The 15,446-nt window shown below is 43.8% G+C and overlaps 1 protein-coding gene across 2 annotated transcripts in view; it reads left to right on the top strand.

The window, feature by feature from the left end:
• Window positions 1–2,432: 2,432 nt before the first annotated feature.
• pdzrn3b (PDZ domain containing RING finger 3b) overlaps window positions 2,433–15,446 on the top strand; it is a 99,582-nt gene continuing 86,568 nt past the window's right edge. The window contains exons 1-3 of one of the 2 annotated variants that reach the window (XM_054784218.1): window positions 2,433–3,241; window positions 8,222–8,308; window positions 10,529–10,636. In XM_054784218.1, coding sequence (XP_054640193.1) covers window positions 2,528–3,241; window positions 8,222–8,308; window positions 10,529–10,636 — 909 coding nt within the window. In that variant the 5' untranslated portion in view covers window positions 2,433–2,527. The remainder of the gene's footprint in view (window positions 3,242–8,221; window positions 8,309–10,528; window positions 10,637–15,446) is intronic. The other variant, XM_054784219.1, reaches the window with a different exon arrangement.

Genomic DNA, 15,446 nt, shown 5'->3' with positions numbered 1-15,446 from the left:
CAAGGATGAAAACTAAAACCAGCCATGTCTCACCAAGCCGGAACCATTTTTTTTTGGTTTGGAATATCTCTTGCACATGCGGCAGATTAATAGCTGGCGTCTGTCCAGGGTGTACCCCACCCCTGGTAGGCTCCAGTTTTTCACTGCCTTGCCCAGGATGAGTTGTACAGATGATTGGTGGAAGATATCAAGGCTTTTGCTTATGTCTTGCACAGAGAAAGGACCTTGCAAAATGGTGTGTCCTATATGTGTGAATTATTGTTCAGGCAATACAATCCCCCCTCGCAATAATGCAGTTCGATCATCACTCCCTTGCTATATCGCATTTTTTTTAGAAATGAATGAATTAATAAATGATTGCAGTTTCGTGATAGGCTTTGGTTTATTTTTAGTCAAAATACAAGTGATACAGAATGTAGTGTTCTGGTCACTAGGAGGCAGTAATGGCACTAAACACTGATGACATTGTTTACATGACCTTAACACTGCCTGAAGTCATGAAGTCAGCCATGGCATGTCCGACATGATAGAGCAGGGGTGCCCATTACGTCACGAGCTACCGGTCACTTCAAAGATGTCGCACGACATCACTCAGCTGTCATCAAGCTCCCCTCCTGATTCGTGCTTGCTCCGCTGCGGCAATGGTGAACCTCAACTACACACAGAGATGAAACTTTCGGCTTTATTATTCTGATAATGGATGAAGTAACTCGGTGGTAAAATGCCTATATCTGTAACATTATTGAGATTGGATCATTGGATTGACATTATTTTCTACAGGCAAATTTTCTTTGGTTAGAGTCCATTTTGGTTTGAGTCGGACCTTCTGGAACGGATTAATGACGTTAACCAAGGGTGCCTTGGTGAGGTACTTGCTACTGAAAATGGTCTTCCATAAAACACAAGGATGTTTGATGTTTGCATCTCAGGTTTGCTTTGATCTCAACCGAGACGTCTCAAAACATCAGTTTAGGATTCTCATGCTCATATTCTCTGGTCACACTTAGTCTATGAAGTCTACGATAAGCCCCCGTATTGAAGTATGGATAATGCACACATGGAAATGCTTTATTGAGTGTGGCTTTGCACGGAGTAAGATTTCCGAAATAAAGGGTAATTTGTACAGTTCTGTGTTAGTAGAATAACATTGTGCAAGCACAATAAACGGTGTTGTAGTAGTGAAATTTTCCAGTTTTTACCTGCATTCTTCCTCACAAAGTGTGTTCAAACTTGAAAGTCCTGTTTCTGATGGCTCTCCAAGTATCCCCCACGCCACAAAAAAGCTTGTGTTCACACGTGTTGTGCGTGTCTGAACACTCGCCATGTTGTAAAAACTGTCATTTTATCTTGTCAAACATTTAATCAGTTGAATTTGGTGTTCTTTTTTATACCTCTATGGGACTGACAGCATTACCAAGCATTAGCATTATCTCATCAAATTCCTGTGTGACAGGATGCAATGTTAGGCTTCATTTCATCTCACACATCTCGATTTGACTCTATTTTGAGCCAACTTGCTCACCGGTTATGCATACAAATTTACATTTTAACTATTAGACTATTTTAACTAAACGTAGGGACGTTTGTGAAGGCTGATTTTGCATTGGGTTGCATTTTAGATGCACGTATAGTAGTTACGCTCATAATGTCACAGTTAAATGGTGTTCTATACGTTTTAGTCCATCTTCAAATCAAATTTGGAATATACGGCAACATCTCTCCAGCGCTCCAAACACAGAAATGATCTAAATCTACAAACACCATAAAACAGATTCAACAGGGAAACGCTGCAAATTAAAAACACTGCAACTTTTGAAGAAGCAAACTGAAAAGAACTCGACTGCAATATTTGACAAGATTACAGAGCAGGGGTTTCAAACTGGGGGGTTTCTGGCGGTGGTGTCTGGGTGAGCCTGGGCCGCATCAAGTATTTAGTCCGGAATCATGTTTCAACTGAGTGACTAACTCGTCAACATAACAGTCTGTCTCGCTCAGCAACTACTACTGCTACCAGTGGAGACCAAATAAAAACTTTGTTAGCTCTAAACATGTAACTTTAGCAACTTTTTTACAAAACAAGTGCCGCAACACATGCTAGGCAACCAGAAGTCGGCTCCCAGCAGCACAAAATGGGCTTGAGCATGAGATCCCAGTTAAACAGCAACCGTTATAAAAAGAACGACATCCCTCAGGCCTTTTAATATGCACGTTTTATGGTGTTTATTTTGGTTTTGCCTGGTTGGCCTCAGTAGCGTTAGGATAAAAAAAATACTTTGTCATATTCACTAAAATTATTGAGCACCAAAACGATCGCTTAAATGTAAAGCAAGGTTCTGCGTTGGATATACGAATTTACGAGCTGCACTGAAACGCACCAAAAAGTCCGTCAATCAGTTGCGCGTAGACTGAGACGAGCATTAGTTGGTGTGTGAACGCTCCTCCAATGACCAGCTAAGAACGCCCCACTGCTCCGTTTCACATTGCGGGGGTGGGGAGCTCAGAAGTTTGGATTAGGCCTCGGTAAAACATGGGATTCGAGCTGGACCGCTTCAATGGAACAGTAGACCCGGATTTTAAATGTAATTTGTGCAACAAAGTTCTGGAGGACCCGCTGACTACTCCGTGCGGTCACGTCTTCTGCTCTGGCTGCGTGGTGCCTTGGGTCGTCCAGCAGAGCAGCTGCCCCGTCAAATGCCAACAGATCTCCACCAAAGAGCTGAACCACGTCCTGCCGCTTAAAAACCTCATCCTGAAGCTGGAGATCAAATGTGACAACCATGCGCGGGGGTGCGAGGCAGTCGTGAAGCTGCAGCATCTGGCCGAGCACGCCGGGATGTGTGACTACTCTCCGGCCAAGTGCAGTAATAAAGGATGCAACGCGGTGCTCAGCCTGCGGGACATGGATGCTCACATGCGGGAGACGTGCGACTTTCGACCGGTGGGGCTCTGCGAGAGCGGCTGCGGCTTGACGCTCACGCAGAAAGAGCAGCAATTAAGCAACCACTGCTGCGTGAGAGCCCTGAAGGCGCACAACAGCGTGCTGCAATACAAAATGATGTGCCTAGATAGAGAGTTCAAGAAGCAGACTATTGAAGCCAACAAGAGGGAAAAGGCACTCCTGGCACAACTTTCCGCCGCTCACAGTGAGCTGCAGATGACAGCAGTGAAATACCAGAAAAAATTCAGCGAGTACAGCGAGAGGATCGACTCTCTCACCAGAACTGTGACTTTCTCCTGCAAGGTAAGAAGTTGCACTTACACACAATGTTTTGCAGCAACATTTCAAACTACCCCGAACACTGCTTCCAAACAGTTTGGGATAGCCTAATATTAGCTCTGCACCAACTACTGGAAGTACAACTGCGGTACAACTTTATGGGACTTGTGAGTTTGTGCTCTGCACTTCGGCTCAGGGCTGTCTGCTTTGAGACATGAATGTCAGCTGTGCCCCTGGCCAGCTGGCAGCCGAGGGGGGAGGGCCAAATATTTACTGGAGTTCTGTACACAACAAGAGCCAGGTTCCACTCATATTGCCTCCTGCCAGCGTGCTTGTTTGGGGCGTCCTGTCTTGTGAGGGTCACCTTTTCCTTCAGACAGTCATAACAAACTAAAAATGGTGGATCTTGGGTTTCAGTTGGAGCCTCTGTGGTAGATGAAAGGACAACACACCTTTGAGAGTTGTTTGCTAAATTAAAGAATGACAGTCTTTTCTAAGCGCGAGTAATTGTACTAAAGTGATAAGCAAAGCAGAAATGGGTATTTGTGAAAAACAGTGGAGGGGCCTACATTCTTTCCTTTTTGCATTCGAAGGTTCCATAAAGGAATGCATGGATGACTTTGGCGTGGAAGTATAAGTAGCCACCTGGGAAAGTAATTATTGTGTTACTTTTTGGAAAAAACCTTCCAATATCTGGCATGTGCCATTGGGAGCTCAGCATATCAGCGCATAATCGAACGACCTGCTTGTGTTTTTCGTGTCGATGTTCGGAGTTCCGATGTCCTTGAATGCTCTGCAGATGTGATTGGTGGAGAATGAGGAAGTCTTGTGTGTGGAGAGGAGGCAGAAATGGTGTGCAAGTTGGAGATGTTGGAACTGAGCACAGCTAAACTCAAGTTAACAAAGAGCATCTCTCACAACGGACATATCAATGTCGGCATCGGTAATCGACTTATAACGTTTGAAATTGTAATTAATTAGCATACCAATTACTGGAAAACAATAACGGCGTTCGTGACACCGTTATTTTTGACGCCGATACTCCCAATACTGCTCCTCAAGAACCCTGATCTCAAACCCATGAAACACTAGAGCCAATGTCCTCTGACCTCACAAATATTCTTATATAATTCTTATGTATATATTCTTATATAAAATTCCAAAATATCCCAGGCATATGGGAGCTGTGTTATGGTTGCAAGAAAACTATATTTTTTTAAATTTTCAGTTTGTGTATAAATATTTTGTCCCAAAAGCAAGGAAAATGTTCTCTCCTTTGTTACTGTATGTTTTTATTTATAGTGTGGGGGGGGTAGTTGCCAGTAATATTTTCCAGTAGACCGTTAAATCACACATTAGATGCACTGATGTGAGGCATGGATGAAATTGCTCATGGTGGGATGAAGGCGCTTGGTGGGCCTGCGAGCACAGCTGGCTGTTATCCTTCATTTGACAGCTCCTCGGCCCCACAGAGATGTACATTCAACACATCATTCCCAGTGTAGCGACGTCATAAAGTCCCCTGTTCTGGCAGGCCTTTAACTCGCATAAAAGAAACGGCAATTGTTCTGGAAGTCATCCGTGTAGGATTTTGGTTGATATTGTTCAGTTTTTTTCCCTTCAGAAGTCTCTTATTGGGAACAGCCAAACTGGGACTGGGATTTTGGGGATTAGTAGCAGTATGAAACACATTATTACAACTGAAGTAAACTGTGGGTGGCAGCCACCACGATGACAGATCTTTGGTAGGGCCCAACTTCTTTTTTGCATGTCAGTGCTAAGTTTCAAATATATTATTTAGCCACAGGAAAACAATAAGACTTGATATTAGACCATTTCCCATCATTGTCATTATTATTATTTTATTTGTTGATGATGTTTGAACAAACATGTAATCAATCAAGTCAATTTGCTTTCTACCCCTCACAATTGTCAGCAAATGTCCATCCAATAGATTTGAATGGCTGTCAGCTGCTGCGTCAGAAGCTCGAGACCAAGTCTTTGCAAATGAAAGATTTCACGTCTCAATGTTGATTGGCATTCGAGGCACTCAAACAAAGCAAAGATGTACAAGCGGCCAGACACTGTTCAAAAAGTAAATACGATATTCCACCTCCTGACACGACTCAACCCATGACACAGGTCACATCATGACTATTAAGAATGGTCACCCTAACACGGTGGAGTGACTACATCTCAAAAATCTGCAGCAAAGAGTTCCCTCACCCTCAGATTCAAAGCGCTGAAGGCCTACTTGGGTCAGCCTCTTAAATCTCCCTAGCTGAACTCTGAAGGCAACAAGGAACAGATACAACGGGAAGGCAACTGGTCCTGATTGTACCCCATCATAATTCTGGATGGAGCTTGGACCCAAGTCCTTGCTTTCCTGTTCAACCAGATTGTGAAGTAAGATGTTGTGCCCCGAGCCTGGGCCGGCCAGTAGCGCCTGTTTGGGAAAAACAAAAGTGACGTCAACGAATGTACCAACTACGGATCAATCCGCCTGTTCATTGACAACTGACTACATGACATCAACATCACACCCAACCACTGGGGTTTAGTGAAAGGAGGCAGGACTACAGATGCCATTCACGCTGCCAGGTTGCTCATCCCCCCCCTGTCCCCAAAGTGTATGTCTGGTTGACACAGTTACACCAGAGTTGCGTGATGCCCTGCCGGAATCTCTCCCCCCTTTCCTATCCAAGTGGATGTCCACCAGGGGTCAGCGCCACATGGATGCTTGCAATCCGTGGATTCTGTCACAATGGATCCAAACTGCACATCATGGACACTGCTCTGTGCTGCTGATGCCCTGGTGGCCAAACAGGACCACCATAGTTTTCAAGATTAAGTGCAACTATTGGACATAAGGCTGTATTTGGCACAGCAACACTAAAAAGATGTGGAATGAAGGCGGGTGGAACCATCAAAACCGGCAACCAGGACCACTTCAAATACTTATGGTTCTCCCATATGCATCTCATCATAGTCTCGGGTCAGACTATTCTTCACTACTCGTGTACATTACCCCCCGACTGCCACAGTGCCCTGCATTCACACTGCACTAGACTCTGCTACCTCATTTACTCTCAAACGTCTTCTAGATTTCTTTGGCTGTACTTCCTTGTGCCTTCTTTGTGACAAGAAACCACCACCTTACCACCTCATGATTATGGCCAGTTGTTTTAGTTCATAAATCTGCCTTGCAATACATCTTCTTTAATGGTTGCAAGGAAGACCTGCTTTGGATGAAGTCTGGCTTGGAAAATGTGACGAGTGCTCCCTATTGTTGTGCCAAGTCACCAGTGAGTGTGAATCTTTCACACTCAGTTGTCGATTATTTTTGCCACCTGGGCATACCTGATGGTTTAGGAAATGCAAAACCTCCTGAAGAGATTCTGCTCATTTAAGGATGCACGCTTTTCAAGAGTGTTTGCAGATGTGCAAAAACATGCTCCTTAATTACTCTGATTTCATTGTAATGTATCTCAGACTAAATGTTAAACACCTATAAAACCCATCCGATTTGCCTCAGGGCTTTTGGTCGTCTTTGAATTTTTTTTCTTGGTTTCACTTTTTGCTGCTTTGTTGATGTGAATGCATGTGTTGCTCTCGGTGGCGTGACCACAGGACCACACATTCCTCAATGGCCTGACATGCGCACGGTGGCCTTTTTCCAGCCTGTGCCAGTCAGGACACTGTACATGCCGATAATATCTGGGCTTTATATTTAGTCAGTGTAAGCCCGAACATGCTGCTTACGTTGGAAGCAACCTTGCAGTTCCTTTCCTTATAATAGAATTAAAAATTATTGTTTTATTTTGGAGTTTCAAGGTCCTGTGTCTTGGTAATTTTGTCAACAGAATTCATGATTAGAATTGAGTTTAGAGTGCTTTTAGTTTTACGCCCGTGTGTTATTTGGCAATGACTTGTGTTTGTAATGGCAGTCACAAATGTATTAAATTAATTACGTTAAAGCTAATGAGTTTAATTAACGCGTGTGCATCATGGCAGGCCACGCCTCTCTGTTATGACGATGGACGGGGGCAAGTGTAGCATCCACAGATGTCCGCAGGGTCTGACACTTAACACATCAAGAGCAGTGCTCAATTCCAAAACCATGTACGCATCTCTCTGTGCATCCTCAAAACAACACTTCCTCATTCCCGCCTGCCGCAAGGTGCATTCACGGACACGGCATACTCCGAACACCAACACCACTGGACATCAGTAACAACAACTAAAGTCATCCGAGCCGTCTTCAATGGCTAAGATGGCCCAATTTAAGTCAAAGTGTCGGATCAAATTTGATTGTTACTGTACTGCATTTAAAAATGACAGCAATGCTCTAAACACCTGCAACTAGCCCGCTATAGCCCAGTTCAGAGGAAATGCACAGATACATTGCTAAATATATATAATCCCGCCATTTATCTTTCTGTTACGAAAATACAGTGGAAATGGGCATGTTGCAGACATATAGCTGCAAACGGTGATGAGTCATGATTCAGTTCTAAACTGTGGTTAATCTGATTAAAAGTGGTCATCATTGGAATTTTAACCTGACATTTGCTTTACTGGGAGTGGAGCTCAACTTTCACTGAGTTCCCTGGGATAACTGCTCTGTTATCTGCCGTATAATTGCAATTTAATTGCACATCGTAAGTCACATTGAACAGAATAATCAGGATGTTCCACTAATGTTACAGCAGCAGGCTGCACTAACAAATGTTGCAAAACGCAAATGAAGACGCGCCTTCATAAAGCTGAATCCCAGAGGTCCAAGACTCACCACTGTTTAACTACCAGAAAAGTGCCATTTATATGTGACAGCTATTATAATGTGCCTTTCAAAGTGTTGAATTAGGAGACTTGGTTTTATTTGCTGTTTGCTTGTTGTCTGGAAATATCCTGTGAATGAATGTGAGTGGTGTGTTTGTCTGGAACATTCCGAATAACCTCCTGCTCTGTCTTTGTCCACATGTCTCTCCTTTACGCTTGTAGGAAGGCGAGACTAAAAGTGTGACAGTTGTCCTTCTTCGTGAGGGTGGATCTCTGGGGTTTAACATCATGGGAGGAAGGCCATGCGCGGTAGGTTGAAAGCAGACCATCTTGGAGGTTTCATCTCCCCTCGGTGATCAGACAAGTGTCATATGTCAACCCAGGAATGTAAAACACATACTTGAAGCACCGCAGTCCTCCCCCATATTGACTGAGTTTAGATGGTCTTGCATGCATTTTTTTTAGTTCTGTGGATCTTGGCTGGATAAACGCCATTATTACGTCTTATTGTGTCGATATATTGGGGCTGCTTTAGTGGATTAAGATTACAGATAAAAATACTATGATTAGTTTTATGAGCGTTAAATATAGCATTGTGGCTATGACCTCAGCTGTGTCTCTAATTGAGGAGATGCTGGTGGTGAGGTAAACATAGGCAATAAGGAAAGGGTCCTGTCTTTTCCCTCGCTGCTGTGTGTTCTAATTCAAGACTGAATTTGAAGGTGAGGCCACACACTCGTGGGAATAAAACGGGTATCTCAGCATGGTTGAAATGAAACCTATTTTAGCAGGGCTGCACCCAAGTAAAGGCTTTCCTCTGCCACAGTGATGCGCTTCACTGCAGTAACACAGATTATCACAGTTTTTAGAGCAAACCAAAGACATCTTTGCATAAAAGTCTCAAAGGTTTGCCAGTGCATGAAAGAGCTGACATAATACTTGGCCTTGACTTCTCAGCAAACCTCAAAAACAAACAGGCTATAAGAAGCTATTAATTAAGAGAGGGGTAGCTAATGTCCGTTTAGCTTTCGACACAAGTTTTTCATGTGGCTGTCGTTTTGGCATTGCTGCTACTGGCGTTCAGCTGCCAGGTTTTGTATTCTCCACAAGACCTGCGTGTGTCTCCAAATGTCAGGGGTTAGTTGTAGGGCAAAGAGCAGGGAGTTGGTTGAATAATTTGCCGTAAAGTCGTGTCAACACTGCGACTGTATGCTGTCTTTGAAAGAGGAAGGAAGTAGACCAGAAATAGTTAATTAGAATTTCGCAGACGATGACGTCTCCAAGCCCAATTAAATTGCACGTGTGCTGCAGTGCTCAGCGTGCATGCTTCGTGTGATTTGAAAGAAAAGACAAAATCAGTCACACTGGGGTCATGACCACACGGTTCGCTGCTGATTGCCTGATGTCCAACCAGCACAGAGTCCGTCCTTTAGGCTAGGGAAGCATCAGGCAGGATGAAAGGTTAGTTTATCAAAATTAAGAGAAGACGTACAGTGGAACCTTGGTTAGCATCTTTCATTGGTTCCAGTAAGTCTGCCTCAAACCGGATCGTACTCTAACCCAATACATTAGTCCCATAAGAAATAACGTTGATGTAATTGCTCCATTCCGATTACCCACAAACGTTCACAAAAACATGTTTTTGTACTTTTGAAATTATAGTTTTCCATGCAGAAAACAATTCTAGATGGATGTAAATGCGGAATGAGAGTGATAAATGAACAGTTGATAGTTCATGTTTTTGGTTTCTTCATGTTTTGCTAGGAGTTATTTCTCAAATTCGTTTGTCTCTCAACTTCTTTATTAAAATGCTGACAACTGGCACGTTTCTTTTGTGGGTTATCTTGCAGCCATGAGCAAAAGAAAATCAGAGGCTTGTGGTGTAACTGTGTTAGTTTGCAAAGAACTACAGCACCAACTGCCGATGACATCATAGACAGGCGACAGAGCTGACTTCTGGTGCCGGTTTCCATTTTGTGATACAAATACATTAAGAACACAGTTGGACACGCTCAGGTTGTTAATAAAGTCACCATATTGTACACTAACCGGGAAATGTAGGTGAACAAGTCAACATTTATGTGTAAGCTTTTCACGAAAACCAAAAAACGCGCAAGCCGGTGTATAGGCTGACCGAGGTTCCACCGTGCTTTATTTACTCTCCCTTGCGCCACACACCTTTGGTTGTCATGCACCTCTTAGGCTGCGGATGGCTGAGTTTTCTCATGTACTGTGTCACCATGGTTGTGGAGCAAAACACTCTGGATGTGTTATTTCAGAAACTTAACTGCATGGCTAATTACAGGGTTTTACCTTAAATGTGCTTCCTTTCTTATAATTTGTAACCAGTACATCTTACAAAACGAGATTGATTCATGTGGGCCCGTTTTAGTGCTTGCACAGTATGAAGTTAATTACATGTTTCCTAACACCCAACACTTTTTTTTGTAGAAGAAGATGCTAGCAGTAAATTAGGGAGAATTGTCATCAACCTTACCGTTGAGTTGATAACTGCAATTTCCTCAACAGGACGACAATGACAGCACTTTGAATGAGGGGATCTTTGTGTCAAAAATCATTGAAGATGGACCAGCCGACAACGAGGATGGCCTTCAACTCCACGACCGGATCATAGAGGTATGTTGAACTGGACGGTGTGCCGTGGATGTCAATAATCACGGAATATTTATGGGGTCTCGGTGGCCTCGCAAATCAACAACCTGATGCCTCAGAAAGGCAATTTGGGATTTAACTGCAGCCAAGTGTGCAACAAAAAAAGTTTCAACATTTATGTAACACTCAAGACTTTAAGTGGCCCTTCAGTGTAGTTAGATAAACCTTAGCCAAAGCTGTCTGGTTTTTCCTTCTGGGGAGTCATTTGTCAGCCGTGTTGCTTCAAGGTTCCTTGTGAGAGAGTGACCGTGCCGCATCCCCCTGTCACCTCTGAACAAAACCTTGTCCAGCTAACTCTGAAGTCAACTTGTGGGGTGTGTTCCAAAACTCAACTAGAAGGTTGCTTTTCTAGGAGAGTTGACACAATGGCTGTATTGAACAAAGAGGTTTATGTGGATTACAAGTGTGGATTACCGCGCGCCGCGAGATGACAAATATGGTTTGTCAAACATATTGTCAAACCTCGATGAAATTGCTCCCTTAGTTTTTTGACCAGTGCGCTGCGAACAAAGATGTTTGCGGGAAGGGTTGGTGCTTGAAAACTTCATGCTTAAAAAAGATGTCATGTTGTGTTATGCTTGCAGGGTGTGTCAGTGCCACGACATAGATGTTTGTCCCCATTATGTTCTCTTTGCCTGGCGGCATACCGGACACTGTAGATCGCATGCACCGATGTAACTCAGGGGCTTGTTCTGTGCTTGCTTGGCTCTGTGTGGGAGCGAGCCTGCCAAGGAATCAAGGAAACAGGCCAGATGTTGCGATATTTGGTTACTTGGGCAGAAATCCTGTGTTGGCATGGATGTTGTTATAGCTCAATCTATCTTTGCTCGTTTGAATAGGATTACAAATTATTGCGCTGACTTTGCCCCAGGATAATGTGGAGTAAAGTCACAAATTCATTCATTCAAGAGGAGATAAAGGACCTGAGCCTGAGGATATGGGAAAGAGCCATATAAAGTGTCAATTCTTTTAAAGAGATGGGACAGTATGTGACAAAAATTAATCATTCAGCCATCAAAACACAAAAGACTCCCTCTTTGTTGGCTGGGGAGAGCAAAACCTTCCATGTCATGACTCCTCAGTCTTCGATTTAAAGAAATATGTCATTGCGACAAGCTTGCAGCGGTATTGATTACGTCTTTAACCTCGGGTAAACTCTGGCTTGCAATATTATATATTAAGGAATTGAATCCATACAGCCCAAAGCTGTCACACATTCATATTTTAAAACCTTCTGCTTCTGGCCCCGTCCTAGTTTGCAACTTGTGCGGGATGCATTGCCTTAGACAAGCAGAGACTTTCCCGTGTCCTGGTTTCGCAACACACCTCTCACACGTTCTACATGTACAGTTTTGCTCAGACGTTCACATACGCTCATGGATGGATATGAAGGTGCAAAGATTGCTCACCTGTGTGTATTATTTAAATGTATTGGATGGAAATGACAAGCACACAGTGTCACATTAATGTTAGAGTCGCATGTGGACGGCGTGGTGGATACTTGCTGTTATTGCTGTTAAAGCAACATAAAGGGCTGAACTGAACGTAACTGTCTAAGCCACATTCCATTTGTGGCACGCTTATATGACAGGTGTTTGTAGTCTAATGTAGTTTGACCGCAGCTCTGTATTCATGAAATACAGTTTAACCTTGCTTAGCGTCAAACTGAAACCTACTCCATCCATCCAGCCATCCATTTTCTTCCACTTAGCCGCGTTCCTGGGTCGCGGGGACAGCAGTCACAGGAGGGAAGTCCAGACTTCCCGGTCTCCGGCTACTTCTTCCAGCTCCACCGGGAGGACACCAAGGCGTTCCCAGGCCAGCTGTGAGACATAATCCCTCCAGCGTGTCCGAGGTCTGCCCCGGGGCCTTCTCCTGGCTGGGCATGCCTGGAACACCTCACCAGGAAGGCATCCGGGAGGCATCTGGACTAGATGCCCGAGCCACCCCAGCTGGCTCCTCTCCATGTGAAAGAACAGCGGCTCTACTCTGAGCCCCTCCCGGATGACCGAGGTCCTCCCCCTATCTCTTAGGGTGAGTCCAGCCACCCTACGGAGGAAACTCATTTCAGGCGCTTGTATCTGCGATCTCCTTTCAGTCACGACCCAAAGCTCATGACCATAGGTGAGGGTGGGAACATAGATATGGCGTAAATTGAGAGCTTTGCCTTCCGGCTCAGCTCTCTCTTCACCACGATACAGCGGTACAGCGACCACATTACTGCAGACGCTGCGCTGATCCGCCTGTCGACCGCACGCTCCAACCTTCCCTCACTCGTGAACACGACCCCGAGATACTTGAACTCCTCCACCTGGGACAGGACCTCATTCCCAACCCGGAGGGAGCAATCCACCCTTTCCCGACTGAGAACCATGGCCTCGGATTTGGAGGAAACACACTCTAACTAAATCAGTTTGTCCCATAAGAGATTATGCAAATTCAATTAATTTGTTCCGGACACCCCATTATGTCAACACAAATTTGAAAATAGTTACATTTAGTAAACAATTCATAATGCATATAATTGAAAGGGATAACTGAACATGTAACGTCAAGTTGACCTGCATTCAAGACTTGAGGCGGCGAGATCCACACGGACGCCAGCTTTGTGTTTTGTTATGAGTCATTTCTTGAATTCAGTTTTGTTTCTCATTTTCTTTATCAAAATGCTGGCACTTGCCACTTTCTTGACTCCACTGCGGTTTATTTCGCAGCCGTGATCAATAAGAAAAGCGGAGACTTGTGGCGTAACTGTGTTAGTTAGCAAAGAACTGCAGAGTCAACCGCTGATGATGTCATAGACGGGCGACGGAGCTGGGAGACAATGAGTTCTGGTGTCGGTTTCCATGGTAACAGGGCTGTTTTGTGATAAAAATAAGTTAGGAACACAGTTGGACCAGATGCGCGCCATATTGAACGCTAACTGAGAAATGTACGCGAACCGAGGCAAAACACAGGATCTGAAGCAAGACACAACACAACGCTGTCACGGGCGACAAGTGTCAAGTAAGGCAACACAAAGCAGGCAATAGCATGTTCACCTGGAGAGATGAAAACCACAGCTGTGTAGTGGAGGTGTTACTCCCAGTAAGCCTGTATGGATGCAGCATGTAGATGATGAGCCACGACTCACCCTTCTAGTACAGGCTCTTGGCGAGGTGGTGTGATAGCAGATGGCACTCCTCGAACTCAGCAAATGAATGTACCCTTGTTCAGATTTTTGGAGCGTGACTGCTACTAACAACCCGCCATGGGGCCAAAGAAAGTTGTGAGTGCCAGCAATGTGATAAAGATGGTGTGAAACACTATTGAATTTGATCTCAAAATTCTATCCATTCATCACTTTAAATTATTTCACATTGCTTTCTGCACATACGACTACAATTATTCCCTATAAAATGTATTTTTTATTCATATTTTTGGGTGTCTGGAAAAGATTAATTGAATTTACATTATTTTCTGTGGAGACAAATTGCCTCGGTTTTTATATGTTTCAGTTTTCATCTGAACTTTTTGAATGAATTAACTCATTCAATCTCAGCCATTTTTTCAAAAGACAACCCCTGAGTAGCGGCCATTTTAGACCATTTTAGACCATTTTAGACCATTTTAGACCATACTGACTGATCTTTCAAGGCACACAGAATGTTGTGTTCTGTGCTTATATAAACATGGAACCTCATCTTCATTTGAAAAAAAAAAGTTTGTTCCGTTCTGTAGTAATCAGCAGTAGAACATGGGTACGTTTCAGGAAAATATCAGTTCCTGACTAGACAAGGGAGAAAACCAGCTTTTTCACTTTGACACAAATATTTTTTACTTTTGTGACTGCTCAAATACCTAAACAACTATACCAACGTAAACACAAAAAATACTTATTTTTACATCAAAATAGCAATTTATTTAGAAATATAACACCGTGAACTATGTTCACTATAGTGAACGTGTGTGCGTGTTTCCCTACAGTGCTTAACCTTCTGTACGCTACACTCCTCCACGCTCTCCCACATCCTCCTTCCTGTCATGTGTGATTCTTCCATTCACATGATCCCTGCCGAGCTCTTATCAAATGCACTTCTGCCACCTTGTTGTGGCCGTTCTTATGGCTTAAAATTGCTCTGAAGCAAAATGCATCAGTGGAGAGTTGCATCATCACTTCTTTTTGCCTCTGGCGCAAAAAAACGTAAAAGACGTACAGTATAAATACGTTGTTGGGATAAAACGTATAAATACGTCTTTGTTATTGAATGAGCTGACGGAAACCGAGGCTTCTCTGTACAGCTGTCTGTGTTTTTCAGTCACTACATTTTACGGATTGAAAGGCAGGAGGTTCTGGGTTCAAATGTGTGGAGTTTATTCTCGTTGTGCTTGCATGGGTTTTCTCCAAGTACACTGGTATCCTCCCACAGTTCAAAAACGCGTGCGATTTTAATCGCAGACTCGAAATTGTCGCTATTGTGAATGTGAAGGTATATTTGTCTATATGTGATTGACTGGCGACCCGTCCAGGGGGGACTGCGCCTCTCGCCCAAAGTCAGCTGGCATCGGCTCCAGCTCACTCACGACCTTGAACAGCATAAGTAGTAGAAAAGGAAAGCATGGATTTAACTGAAAAGTAAGTCACAATAAAGCAGTGTTTTCCCTACCATTATGTTTGGGGGGTGCGCCCCTCTCGAAGGTCAAGTGAATTTCATTTTCTGCTCAGCGCCAGTCATTTAGCAATACCATTTCTCTAGGCAGGCTAAACAGGGGTGATGCATGCTCTTGCAGAAGT

Source organism: Dunckerocampus dactyliophorus, chromosome 8 (assembly GCF_027744805.1).
Source record: "Dunckerocampus dactyliophorus isolate RoL2022-P2 chromosome 8, RoL_Ddac_1.1, whole genome shotgun sequence".
NCBI lineage: Eukaryota > Metazoa > Chordata > Actinopteri > Syngnathiformes > Syngnathidae > Dunckerocampus > Dunckerocampus dactyliophorus.
The sequence above is the reverse complement of the archived record's forward strand: the minus strand, read 5'-3'. Positions and strand labels throughout refer to the sequence as shown.